This window comes from Hylaeus volcanicus, chromosome 7 (genome assembly GCF_026283585.1).
Source record: "Hylaeus volcanicus isolate JK05 chromosome 7, UHH_iyHylVolc1.0_haploid, whole genome shotgun sequence".
In the NCBI taxonomy this organism is placed as follows: Eukaryota; Metazoa; Arthropoda; class Insecta; order Hymenoptera; family Colletidae; genus Hylaeus; species Hylaeus volcanicus.
Window position 1 is genome coordinate 12,952,198 of NC_071982.1, and position 12,016 is coordinate 12,964,213.

At 33.7% G+C, this 12,016-nt stretch overlaps 2 protein-coding genes across 3 annotated transcripts; one reads left to right on the forward strand and one right to left on the reverse strand.

Moving 5' to 3' along the window:
* The first annotated feature begins 1,868 nt into the window (after positions 1 to 1,868).
* LOC128879842 (growth arrest-specific protein 1-like) lies at positions 1,869 to 9,563 on the forward strand. 2 transcript variants are annotated; one of them, XM_054129367.1, is made up of 5 exons: positions 1,869 to 2,091; positions 6,956 to 7,223; positions 7,600 to 7,805; positions 8,546 to 8,838; positions 8,946 to 9,563. In XM_054129367.1, the coding sequence occupies exons 2-5, from the start codon at positions 6,957 to 6,959 to the stop codon at positions 8,948 to 8,950; spliced, it is 771 nt and encodes a 256-aa protein (XP_053985342.1). In that variant the 5' UTR covers positions 1,869 to 2,091; position 6,956; the 3' UTR covers positions 8,951 to 9,563. The 2 variants fall into 2 exon arrangements, with proteins under 2 accessions (XP_053985342.1, XP_053985341.1); XM_054129366.1 differs by having other exon boundaries at positions 1,870 to 2,091; positions 6,953 to 7,223.
* Positions 9,564 to 9,829: 266 nt separating this feature from the next.
* LOC128879841 (probable 26S proteasome non-ATPase regulatory subunit 3) lies at positions 9,830 to 11,912 on the reverse strand. The gene is made up of 3 exons (XM_054129364.1): positions 11,782 to 11,912; positions 10,632 to 11,458; positions 9,830 to 10,550 (listed from the first exon to the last, which is right to left on the reverse strand). The coding sequence occupies exons 2-3, from the start codon at positions 11,448 to 11,450 to the stop codon at positions 9,879 to 9,881; spliced, it is 1,491 nt and encodes a 496-aa protein (XP_053985339.1). The 5' UTR covers positions 11,451 to 11,458; positions 11,782 to 11,912; the 3' UTR covers positions 9,830 to 9,878.
* Between the last annotated feature and the right edge of the window lie 104 nt (positions 11,913 to 12,016).

Sequence of the window (12,016 nt, forward strand, 5' to 3'; positions counted from 1 at the left end):
CCAGAACCCTGAGAAATGGAGAAAATGGAAACGTAAACAGATCAGCAATTTATTTATAGTTTATACATTGATACATACTATTCATAAATTTGTATTTTTTACAGGTGTTACAAGATATATGGCCCTGGAAAGGATTCCTGCAGTCGATGAACCAGAACCCTGAGGAATGGAGAAAATGGAAACGCGGTTTCGCAATTATTTCGTTTCCTTCGGGTGCTCTCGCTCTCCCCGCAGAATCGATTAACTGGTTCAATTTGTACTCAAACAGCTAATGTCTTCTGTGGTATCCGCCGCCTCGCGTTGAGAACGAGCGAAATTGAGTTGAGAGTCGCAGGAGCCAGCTGAATGCTCGTGGTAGGGAATAGAAGTAGTAAGGGCCCAGAAAGGGAGCCCAATGGAAGGCCGGCACGGGAAGAAGGAGAAACGTAAGAAAGAACGGAACGCATCTAAATGCGGGACTGTTCGACGTCGCTGTTAGAAGGGTATGGGCGAGGACGGGGGAGAAGGAGATAGTGTTGGAACCAGGCTGGTGTCTCAATCAGCCAAGCAGGTTGGGGCACCTTGGACCCCTGTGGGTGGAGGATAGAGCCAGCGATGGCTATGAAACGTTCTCGTGACGAAAGCAACCCAAGTTAAACCATTTATTCGTATTTATCTATTCCTATGTATTAGGTTGTCCCAAAAGTTTCTTCCATTTCCTTAAGTAGTAATACATACACAACATTTTATGTACAATGTTACATTATTGAATTGCGTACAATTCATTTTGTTCTATTACAGTTATAACATTGACATCTAAGAAATTAAGTTGTCTAATTGTATAAACCCTCCCACACAAAATAACTGAATGCAAGTCACGGAAGAAACTTTTGGGACAAAGTAATAATTTCTAGAAAGCAGTGAGATAGTATCTGTAGTTTAATCGTGACTTGATCACAGGATCAGCTAACTAATTTTGTACAGGTCTTACACTCAAAATTAACACTAAACCTACCACGTTCAAATGATCATTTTCAAACTTTCGTATACAGTTCTTATATACAGTATACATACAAATTATATACAATCGTTTCATGCATTACTCAATTTCATGTGAAAATTAGAATCATGTGAATTATTTTTGCATTCAATTGAAAAAAGTGTCATTAAGCCTAGTCATTTGTTTAGTAGAAATTTGTTCAGTAGAAGTAAGTACAAATGAAACCTCGGTAGGTTTAGTGTTAACACCAAAAATATAGGAATTTCATATGCTCTTATAATTATTTCATGATTTGATAAAAGTAAGAGTTTTGATGCAAAGAGAAATAGTACCAAACTATTATAAGTAATTGGAACAGATTGCTGAACTTTATACGTACATTTTACGATTTTAATTGTTTTATATAATTATTATACGTTAAGACTGATGATTATGGGCGTGATAAAATTGATTGCTTTGAAAAATAATTTATATTACTCGGTTAAATTATTAGAACATTATTCACTTGAGACAATTGTAATTCTTATTTTTTTAATTGAATGTTCATATTTATGATATGGTATATAATATTAACTTGATCAGTACTATTTCGTAGCCAAATTTAAATTATTTATGACATAAATATACATATTTTTATAGTGTATGGTAACTACTCAAATGCAATAATTAATAGTGTCACATTTAAAGCAAGATTTATTAGATATTTTCACAAGTTCAGGGCGGAACATAATGATAGTACTCTTTGTATTAAAATTATCATTTATTGACCAATGAATATATATTATAAACTTGACAGTTTATTATAAAAAAATATAGTTTGCAGGGTGCTGCTCGAGTACGTCAGTAGTCCTCTCAGTCCCGGGCCAGTGGGAGATGGTGGGGGAAGAAGAGCGGCGCGCGCAGCTTCTCGACCGCAGCGGGGCAGGCCGTCACAACTCAATCTAGTGTCTCGGTGACCGTGCGTTCGTGAGCAAGTTTCTCTTTTCTTCTCCTCTCTCGCAGTGTGTTATAATTCCTGACACGGAATCGCAGTTTTCATTGGTGGTTAGCTTCCACCTGGAATTTTAAGCTTCGTATTTTTCAACTATTAGAACAATGTGATTGTTCGCAAGGTGCGTACTAGAATTCTCTCGCTACACGTCCAACGAAAGATATTATTTTTCTATAACGGGAAAGTTTATAAATCGCAGCATTTCGATAATTATTTAAATACGTATCGATGATTTACGTAAGTTAACAAAGCGCGCATATTTTTTATAATATACATACATAAATACGTGAACGTAATGGATTATAATTTCATCTTATTTGCGCGATAAAAATTAAGTTTAAAAAGTTAGTTTATTTGATAAAATTAATTTTGAAGTTAAAAGAGAAGTATAACAATTTTAGTGACGAGTGGTTGGTACAATAATACGTTCGTTCGTAGTATAATTATATTCTTTTCAAAGAATTACTTGTTATAAGACTTATTTATTAAAAAGTAGTTAAGTAGAAACGTTTAGTATTCACGATACCGTGCGCGTTTTGCCAAAACAATTTATTACGCTTAAGGAGAATGAAAGCGTTACTAAGATAAATTGAATTAAATTGGTGGTACAGCATTAATTGAGTATTGACTCGCTGTTTTGTATCTCGTGTTTCTTAGTTGTATCAACCATCCGTATCACAGAGTGCTTTAATGTATACATCCATTGATAGATTGATATAACAGATTGCTCGACATTATACGTGCATTTTACGATTTTAATTGTTTTATATAATTATTATACGTTAGGAACGATGATTATGGGCGTGATCAAATTTATTGCTTTGAAAACTAATTTATATTATTCGGTTAAATTATTAGAACATTATTCAGTTGAGTCAATTGTAATTATTTTTTGAATTGAATATTCATATTTGTGATATGGTATATAATATTAACTTGGTCGGTAGTATTTCATAGGCAAATTTAAATTATTTATGGCATAAATATATATATTTTTGTAGTGTACGGTAAAAATGATAAAATATGAAATATATTATATGATTAAATATAATTTGTATTTAAATATAATTACAAATTTAAATATATTAAATATAAATACAAATTTATATTCGATATATTTAAATACAAATATACGATTTCTATAAAATAATTGGATACTTAACAATAATAATTAGATATGTTAAATATAAATACAAATTTATATTTAACATATTTAAATACAAATGTACGATTTCTATAAAATAATTGGATACTTAACAATAATAATTAGGTATATTAAATATGAATAGAGATTTGTATTTAACATATTTAAATACAAATGTACGATTTCTATCAAATAATTGGATACTTAACAATAATAATTAGTACAGATCATAAAGTAGATACTAATGACAATTGGTTTTTAAAGATTAAACTTAATTTTGAATCTATAACTACATCGATTCTTCTTATCATTATTATTTCAAAACTATGCATCTATTTATTTACAAAAAATTATTCACCGCCTTAAATAACTACAATTAACCACCATCCGTAGAAAATTGCACATTTATTTAGTACGAATGTCCCATATCTTAATTCCCCTTCGAAGATCGCTCATTACTATTACGTTGTCCCAAAAATTTCATTCGCTTTATTAATAAGTAATACATGCACAATAGTTTGTTTCATGTTACATTACTGAATTGTGCACGATTCATTTTGCTCCATTACTGTTACAACATGAATATCTATGAAATTAAATTGTCTATTAATATAAACACGACCACATAAAATAATTGAATGCAGCTCGCGAAAGAAACTTTCGGGACAACCTAATATATCGATCTACAGGGTCTCTCAAAAATGTTGTAACACCTTGAAAGGGGTGGTTCGGGAGGTGATTGGAAACAACTTTTTCCTTAGCGAAAATGTTGTCAGAGGTTTCGTTGAAGAGATATTAACGGAAAACACTGACCAATCAGAGCGCGAGGATGCCGATGGAGCGCTCGCGGTAGCGTATGAGCGCGGCCGCTTATCGCGTAGCCTACGCTCAACCGGCATACTCGCGCTCTGATTGGTCGGGGTTTTCGCTTAATATCTCTTCAACGAAACCTCGGACAACATTTTCGCTAAGGAAAAAGTTGTTTCAAATCACCTCCCAAACCACCTCTTTCAAGGTGTTACAACATTTTTGGGACACCCTGTATTCATATCTTCGAAGTTCATTAGCTAACACATTTTGCTTGCGATTTTCTTAATAAATTACAAGTACAATGTTCGTGTAAATACGTTGCAATGGCCACCAGGTTGAGACTTAAATTGTACAGGGTCTCCCAAAAATGTTGTAACACATTGAAAGGGGTGGTTCGGGAGGTGATTTGAAACAACATTTTCCTTAGGGAAAATGTTGTCAGAGGTTTCGTTGAAGAGATATTAACGGAAAACACTGACCAATCAGAGCGCGAGGATGCGGATGGAGCGCTCGCAGTAGCGTATGAGCGCAGCCGCCTATCGCGTAGCTTACGCTCCACCGGCATACTCGCGCTCTGATTGGTCAGCGTTTTCCGTTAATATTTCCTCAACGAAACCTCTGACATTTTCCCTAAGGAAAATGTTATTTCAAATCACCTCCCGAACCACCCCTTTCAAGATGTTACAACATTTTTGGGACACCCTGTAGACCTCCGTTCTACCTCGAACACCATAATTATTTATGATACATTCATTCCAGCTTAGATTACAAATGCCTCTTTGATTTAACCAAGGGCTAACAACCACTTTGCGTGTTCAAATATTCTCATCGATACTCGGCTCCGCGAGTGTTTGTATTCGGTAATCGGTGTTTGTTTAGGTATTGTTCCCCCCGCGGCGAGCAAAGGGCTACCTGTTTCAACGCCAACTTAACGCCCGTCGATCGAGATCGTCGTGGTCTCGACGCTGACCAGAGAACATTCTCAAACGACAGTTTAAAATTAGTTTGCCCGTTAAGTGTTGGTCCTCTCCCACGTGTTTGTTTAAAATAAGATTTAAAGTCGTGAGACGAAGTGAAGTTGACGACCACTGACGGTCTATAGGGCTGGCCATCTGTCCCTCGTTGCCACGTCTGCGACGTCATGGTGGTCCATTTTGGGGCTGGTGCGCAACAGCATCGGCACTAGCGCTGGCAATGAAGCGCTCTCAGGTAGAATCTGCCCCTTCCTTCTCTCATTATATCGTGTGCGCACTAGCGCACGTGCTCTCTTTTCACCACCCCTCCCTACCCCTTCACCCCCCACCTCTGTCGTGCTTTTTTACTGGTGTCAGTAGGAGAGCAGTAGAGAGTAGAATGGGTGAACGGCGAACAGCGTTGTTCTCGAGGAAATTCTACCAACCGTGCTCTATATTCGTCTCTCAGTACCGAAAATCAGCTTTGGTTCTTATCGTAGAAATACACTTCGTTGGTACACCTTTCTTGGTATCTGAAACGTCATAATAGCATAACTATGCCGAGAGAGGGAGAGAGAGTAAATATGTAAACGCATAGCTTTGGACAGTGATGAGTAAAACCCTAGGCTTCGAATAAATCTGAAGTTTGCCAATGTCTTTGTCTCGTTTCTTTCTCTGGAAAATGTTCAGAAGAGGAAACGAGACAAACATATCGACAAACTTCAGATTTATTCGAAACCTAGGGTTTTGCCCATCACTGGGTAAATCCCGAGGCTTCGAATAAATCTGAAGTTTGCCAATGTGTTTGTTTCGTTTCCTCTTTCGAACATTTTCCAAAGAAGAAAACGAAACGAATATATCGAGAAACTTCAAATTTATTCATAACAAATACATAATAAAGTATCGTAAAAAGACTATTAACACCAGTCGGTAAAGTATTAATATATCGACATTTTACCGACTGGTAGTCTATTATCGACATAGTATCGTACGAATCATTATATGAATTATGAAATATTATCATTATATTATTATGTAAATATCAATCTGAAAACGAGTCTAATAGATAAAATAAATATTATGTAATACTGACGTTATGAAAGTGAAAGATACTACATAGATAAAAAAAATATGAAAATATGTTTGCGTGATGTATAATAAGTAAACTGCAGATCTTTATGCAAAATAAAATTTTTGCAAACGTACCTACAATATTTGAACCTAAATAGGAATTTACTTTACCCTGCAAATATTATAATGTAATCTTTACTTTCATTATTTTTATATTCTTGCACATTGTTCGCATTTTGTAGTTTTTTTTACGCATTCAAACTTCCTATAAATGCATAAAAATTCGCAGTCTAATAACAAGTATTTATATTGAATAGCTTTCTAACGGTTTGACCCCCTAAATACGAATACGAAATGCTGTTAACTGGAATGACAGACAGAAGCACGATTTATTTTAAGAATATCATGGAATGTCCCTCATGCCACGCATCCGAATCCGCAAGCACTTCGCAATACAACACAATGCTCAAACTATAATTTACATTCTCAAATAGAAATCACTGACACTGTTAAATTATTACGTCGTACGTTAACAAACACTATACCACAAACCTTATTCTTCTTAATAATCTCGATACTTGAACAAATTTCTTTAAAAAATTCAAAGTAATACGAAAAAAATAAAGACAAATCTTTTAAAATAATTATATAGACATTTGTATCGTACAATGTCAACTGTAAAGAATTGTTTCAAGATTTAAGTCAGTTAATTCAAGATTGTCCTGCCTAGTATAAAAGTTTGTTCTCGAATTTATTTATATAATGATGGGAGCATTAAATATTATCTCAGTAAAACATAACAAAGTATTGTAAAAAGACTATTAGCACCAGTCGATAAAGAATTAATGTATCGACACTTTACCGACTGGTAGATTATTAACCAACTTGTTACCATGCTAGCCAATACTTTGTCGTCTATTATCGACATAGCATCGTACGAATCATTATGTCGGCCGATAATATGAAAATTTGCATTAACGTGATTGTTTCGACGATTGTTTCAGAAGGATGTCACACTGGTTGGATCAATCGGCCATAGTCCTACTGGGTATGGTGTTGATCTGTACGATAATGTTGAATACGGCTAAAAGTTCGACGATGAGGTGCGAGGAGGCAAAATTGAGGTGCGCTTACAGAACAGGATGTGGTTCTGCTCTGCAACATTACCTTACAGGCTGCGCACCCGTTCTCCAAAGCAACGACGATTGTTCCGAGACTTGTCAGCATGCGCTCATTGCTCTCACTAGCACCGACGAGGGCAAAGAACTTATGACAGTACATATCCATTTACCTACACTACATTTTATACCGATTCAAAAACAACCCGTTACTTTATAAATACTTCCTTTCTATACAACGTTTCTATATAACGTTTCTGGTTCAAAATTCTCATCTGGGTACAAACAATTTCGAATAAGAAGTAAAAGATAAACTATTTCATTACTTTTTCCATAAAAATTGAAATCTGAATCGTGTAATTAAAATACATTTTTTTATTCTAATTAACTTTTGCTCTGGCGAATATTAAATATAAGTTTAAATAGAGAAATGTAAATATAAATCTTAAATAAGAGGGTTTATATTTTCTAAAATATCATGTCGGTACGTTACAGTTAACAAGGAAATAATAAGAATTTAAATTGTTATTTAGTGCGAGTGCGAGGATAACCTATGCTTGCAGTCGAAACAAAGAGTAGAAATCTGCAGATCTTCCGTGACGACGGCGATGAACAGGACGAGGGTGTCCTGCAGAATAGCTACTTGGATTTGTAACGCTGATGCCCTCTGTCAAACCGCTCTTAAATATTATAATAAATTCTGCAAGAGTATGTTTCAAGGACGAAAGTGTACCAGACGGTAAACAACTATTCCTTCAATTACTTTCCACGAGACTAAGTATTTTAACAGAAAAGTAACGATACAGAAACAATCCTAACAATCTCAAATTTTAAAATAATTAGTTAAATTATAGATTTCTTCTTTACTATTTAGTAGTTTTCGATGCCTAGAATTCATAAATCTAAGCTTTAATTTTAGGAATCCAACAGTCTAAAAGTTATGTGTAGATCAAATTTAACATTTTTGGCGTATTATATTGGCTTTTATGCTTTGTTGGTCAATTAGGAAATGTCATTCTTCCGATCACTTGTTGTAAACAGTTGTTCGTAGATGGCGTGGATTTACGCGGGTTAAATCAAAACTTATTAAGTATTATATGTAGCAATGTAAATATTTCTATTATTGTATATTTTATACCGAGGACTAACAAACCTACACAGGTTTAAAGTCCGTATCTGTTTATTTATTTTTTTTAATAAACGCCAAACAAACAACTAAATCAAAACTTGTTGATATAGGCATGTTACAAACCTACTCAGACAGTATTTTCGTAACATGTTTTACCATTTTGTTGTTATTTAAAAATGTATTGTTCATCTACGAACGCCCATTGAAACTTCCATTTTTGGGATCTAGGCATCAGAAACTACTAAGTAGTAAAAAGAAAGTCAATAATTTTCAATACCCCAAAGTAAAGTTCAGCCAAATAATTTATTTTGTAAGTCATTGAACACGAATTAACGAAGATAACATTTTAGATGCAGGAACTCTATAAGTATTCTCACACGACAAGAAAAAGCTGCGAAATTAAATACATGCCAATGCGACGGGTTTGAAGATTACGACTGCAAAGGGATTCATAGGAATATGAATCTCCTTTGTTTTGGAAAAATACATCACGGCTATCGTGATATTAATATTAAAGATGATAGAAGGAACGAATTTTTGAGGCCAAATATAACTCTCCGAGGAGATGCTGTTCAAGCATTAGTTGATAGAAGACTATTTTTACTCTCTCTAATGATTTATCATATATTTAAAGTGAGGCAAGGTAAGAATGCTCAATTATATCATAAAACAATATCAAAAATATCTCCTCTTAATTTTATTAAATTAAGTTCCTCCTATTGAATTTACTAAAGATTATTTTTTTTCCAGACTGACTATCAAAAGTAACACAAAAATTCCCATATGACAGCAGTATTTCATGACCAAAGATTTTTATCAATCTCTTTATCATCAATATTTGAACAATTACGTACTGGTAAGAATGGATCACTTAGTTTATAAATTCTTTAGCAGCTCGACTAAGTAATTAAAGAGGTGCTTCTTCTGCTAAATTTTTTATAAGTTTTTTATTGAAATTGTATAAATGAAAAAAACAGAGGAAGGAATCTTGTACAGTGAAAATATTGTATATTGATTGTATTATAGTAAAAGTAACTGAATAATTCGTTACAGATATTTAGTTGTAGAAGAATTTTATTTATGAAGGTATAATCATGTAAATATCCATACAGCGAAAAAGTGGATAATTGTTTCTCTCTTTTTCTTAAATTTCTATCCGCGAAAATTCTATTCTTTTCGTAAAAAAGCATTTTTTTAAGAGGAAATGATCTCTATTTTCTAAATTCCTGTAAATCTAGTATTGGACACTTGACCCACGTCTAAGGCTGCATATTTTACGTTTTAAAATCAATGAAGATTAATGATGTTTATTGTGTAAATAAGAATAAAGCGCAATCAGTGTTTATAATTTTCATTAAATAACTAAAATTTTTTTTAATTACAAATATATACCGTGATAAATATTATACCACTGAACACTGTAAATAATATAGGCACATCCTAAAAATAGAATGAAAAATTAAAAAAATATATTTACAAGAAACTGTTGATATTTACTTTTTAATTTCTTTATGTAAAAAAAGTTACGTTTTAAAAATGTTTCTTTATATTAAATATATTTAAAAATTGACGGTATCAAACAAAAATTTGTCTTGCATGTCTTATATAAAGTACAACAAAATTTAACATCAATATTTCTCGTGAATTGCTTTATTAATTAAACATTTTCAGAAAATAAACAGTCTAAGGAAAACCATCATCATCTTCCTCTGCCATTTCTTTAGCAAGTTCCAAATCTTGTTGCTCCCTTTCTCTACGTTCCTCTGCTGACTCCAAATCCTTTCCATATGATTTTGGAGGATATCTCATTGCTTTAACACTTTGATTATGTAAGTCTAAGCAGAAAGTAATTCTCTGATGGAACGCAAGTAACGGTTCCTTAGTGCAATAAATATCCGTAGTTTCTTTGCTACGCATGTATCCATTTTCTGGTTCTAGAGTAGCCTCGATTACACCATCTCTAATAGCCTTAGCAACTATGAACTCTGCATCAACGCTGGAATCTAAGCCGAGTTTCTTAGCAATGTCTGCTGGAGAAATCCTTGAATAGGACAATCCAATCGATCTAATCGCAGTTTTAATAACGTTATGTCTCAATCTGAGAATTAACGTGAACGTATGATCTGCTCTAAATTGCGGGCCAAAGTTTTCTAAAACTTCTCCAAATCGCTGAAGATTTCCCAAACGCACAGCTTGCGTTAATTGGAAGTATGGAGCCAAAGCACGACGCAAAGCTGCTTGCCGAAAGATTTGACGCTCAGGGATATCCCCAAGAAGAAGTTCCACTGCTACGGCTAGTTTCTGAACTGTTTGACGAAAACCTACTGCAGTACTTTGCGGTGCCTTTCTAAGAGCCTGCAAACAAGTTTTAACTAACAGTTGGGTTTGAAATTAACAGAAAAAGTTGAAGAAAAGAAGTTAATAATTTTATCTTACCTGTACTAAATACTTGTGGGCAGCAGAGTATTCTAATCTGGCTGCTTTAATACGTCCCAGATAATACAGAAATCTAGCCCATTCATTATTACTGGCAGATTCTGGAAATGTTGATTTAAGTACAAGCTTGTCTGCTTGATCATACAAATTATAATGTAAATAATTTCTCAACAAGCAATTAATCAATACTGCCTGCCCTTCAAAATCGTTTCTTAATGTCGCTGTTCTTAATCTCAAATGCAATAATCCGCGAATTTTATCCAATCGTCCGACTAGTTCGTACGATCTTGAATAATAGAAATAACATTTTGCAGCGATCAAATCAATCGTACGTCGGTTTTGTGCAATAATTTTTTGTAGCAATGCCTCTGAACATTGAACAGCTTCTTCGTGTCTCCCAGTATCAATTAAACGCACGAGAACTAATAGGTGAATGTAAGCATCTATTTCTGGTAATGGACTCATGGCAGAAGTACGAAGTTTTTGCGTTTCTTCTGGTTCATTAGATTCTTCCAACCATGACAACAATGTATCGCGTTCAGTGCACAGTTTCGGATAAAAACTTAAAATAACTCCACGTAAGACATTGGAGTTTAACCTGCGTCGTGTGTTAGGCAGCGTACGTAGAGCTCTCAAAATGAAACGAGGTTCCTTGCTTTGTACAGCTTTCTCTATTTGACGTGCATGCTCGCGAATATCATGTATCGTTTGAAGTTCAGTATCTTTCTTATCGATGACATCTCCATCGCCGTTCTGACTTTCTGGAGATATTATTTCAACGTCCATAGCATCAGGATTTTTCGCTGTAGGCACTCCCATTCTGTTTGCTTTAAAGAAAATAATATCGTATAAGAAAGATCAATACACATTACGTTTTATGCACAATAGTAAAATTTGATATTTATCACGTTTTATTTTCATAAAAAATGTATAGTCGTAGTATTTATAATAGCTGATGCTTTTTTAATTCAAATACGATAAATGTTCCAAAATTTAATTATACAAAAATAGTTTAATAACCAATTCATCAGTCACTTATAAACATCTTACAATCGATTCCATTTTATACTTTGTTATGTGCAATATAAAGTGTGTAATATATATAAGAATAACAGAGGTAGAAAATATTTCTAATAATTAATACATTTACCTTTGTTTCAAACTTTACTTGCACAAACAGAAATTGCACTCGATCACTATGAATTTTACGTTTTCATCCAACCAATTCACAGTCATGTACAACAGTATAGTAACAAAGCAGACAAATTTATATATTTCCAGATACTAGGGTATTCTGATATTAATCACTATGCTACTTTACTATACTTTGGTTACTGAATTTCTTTTATTTATTTTATCTTGCTATGACAGTTGCAATAATTCCA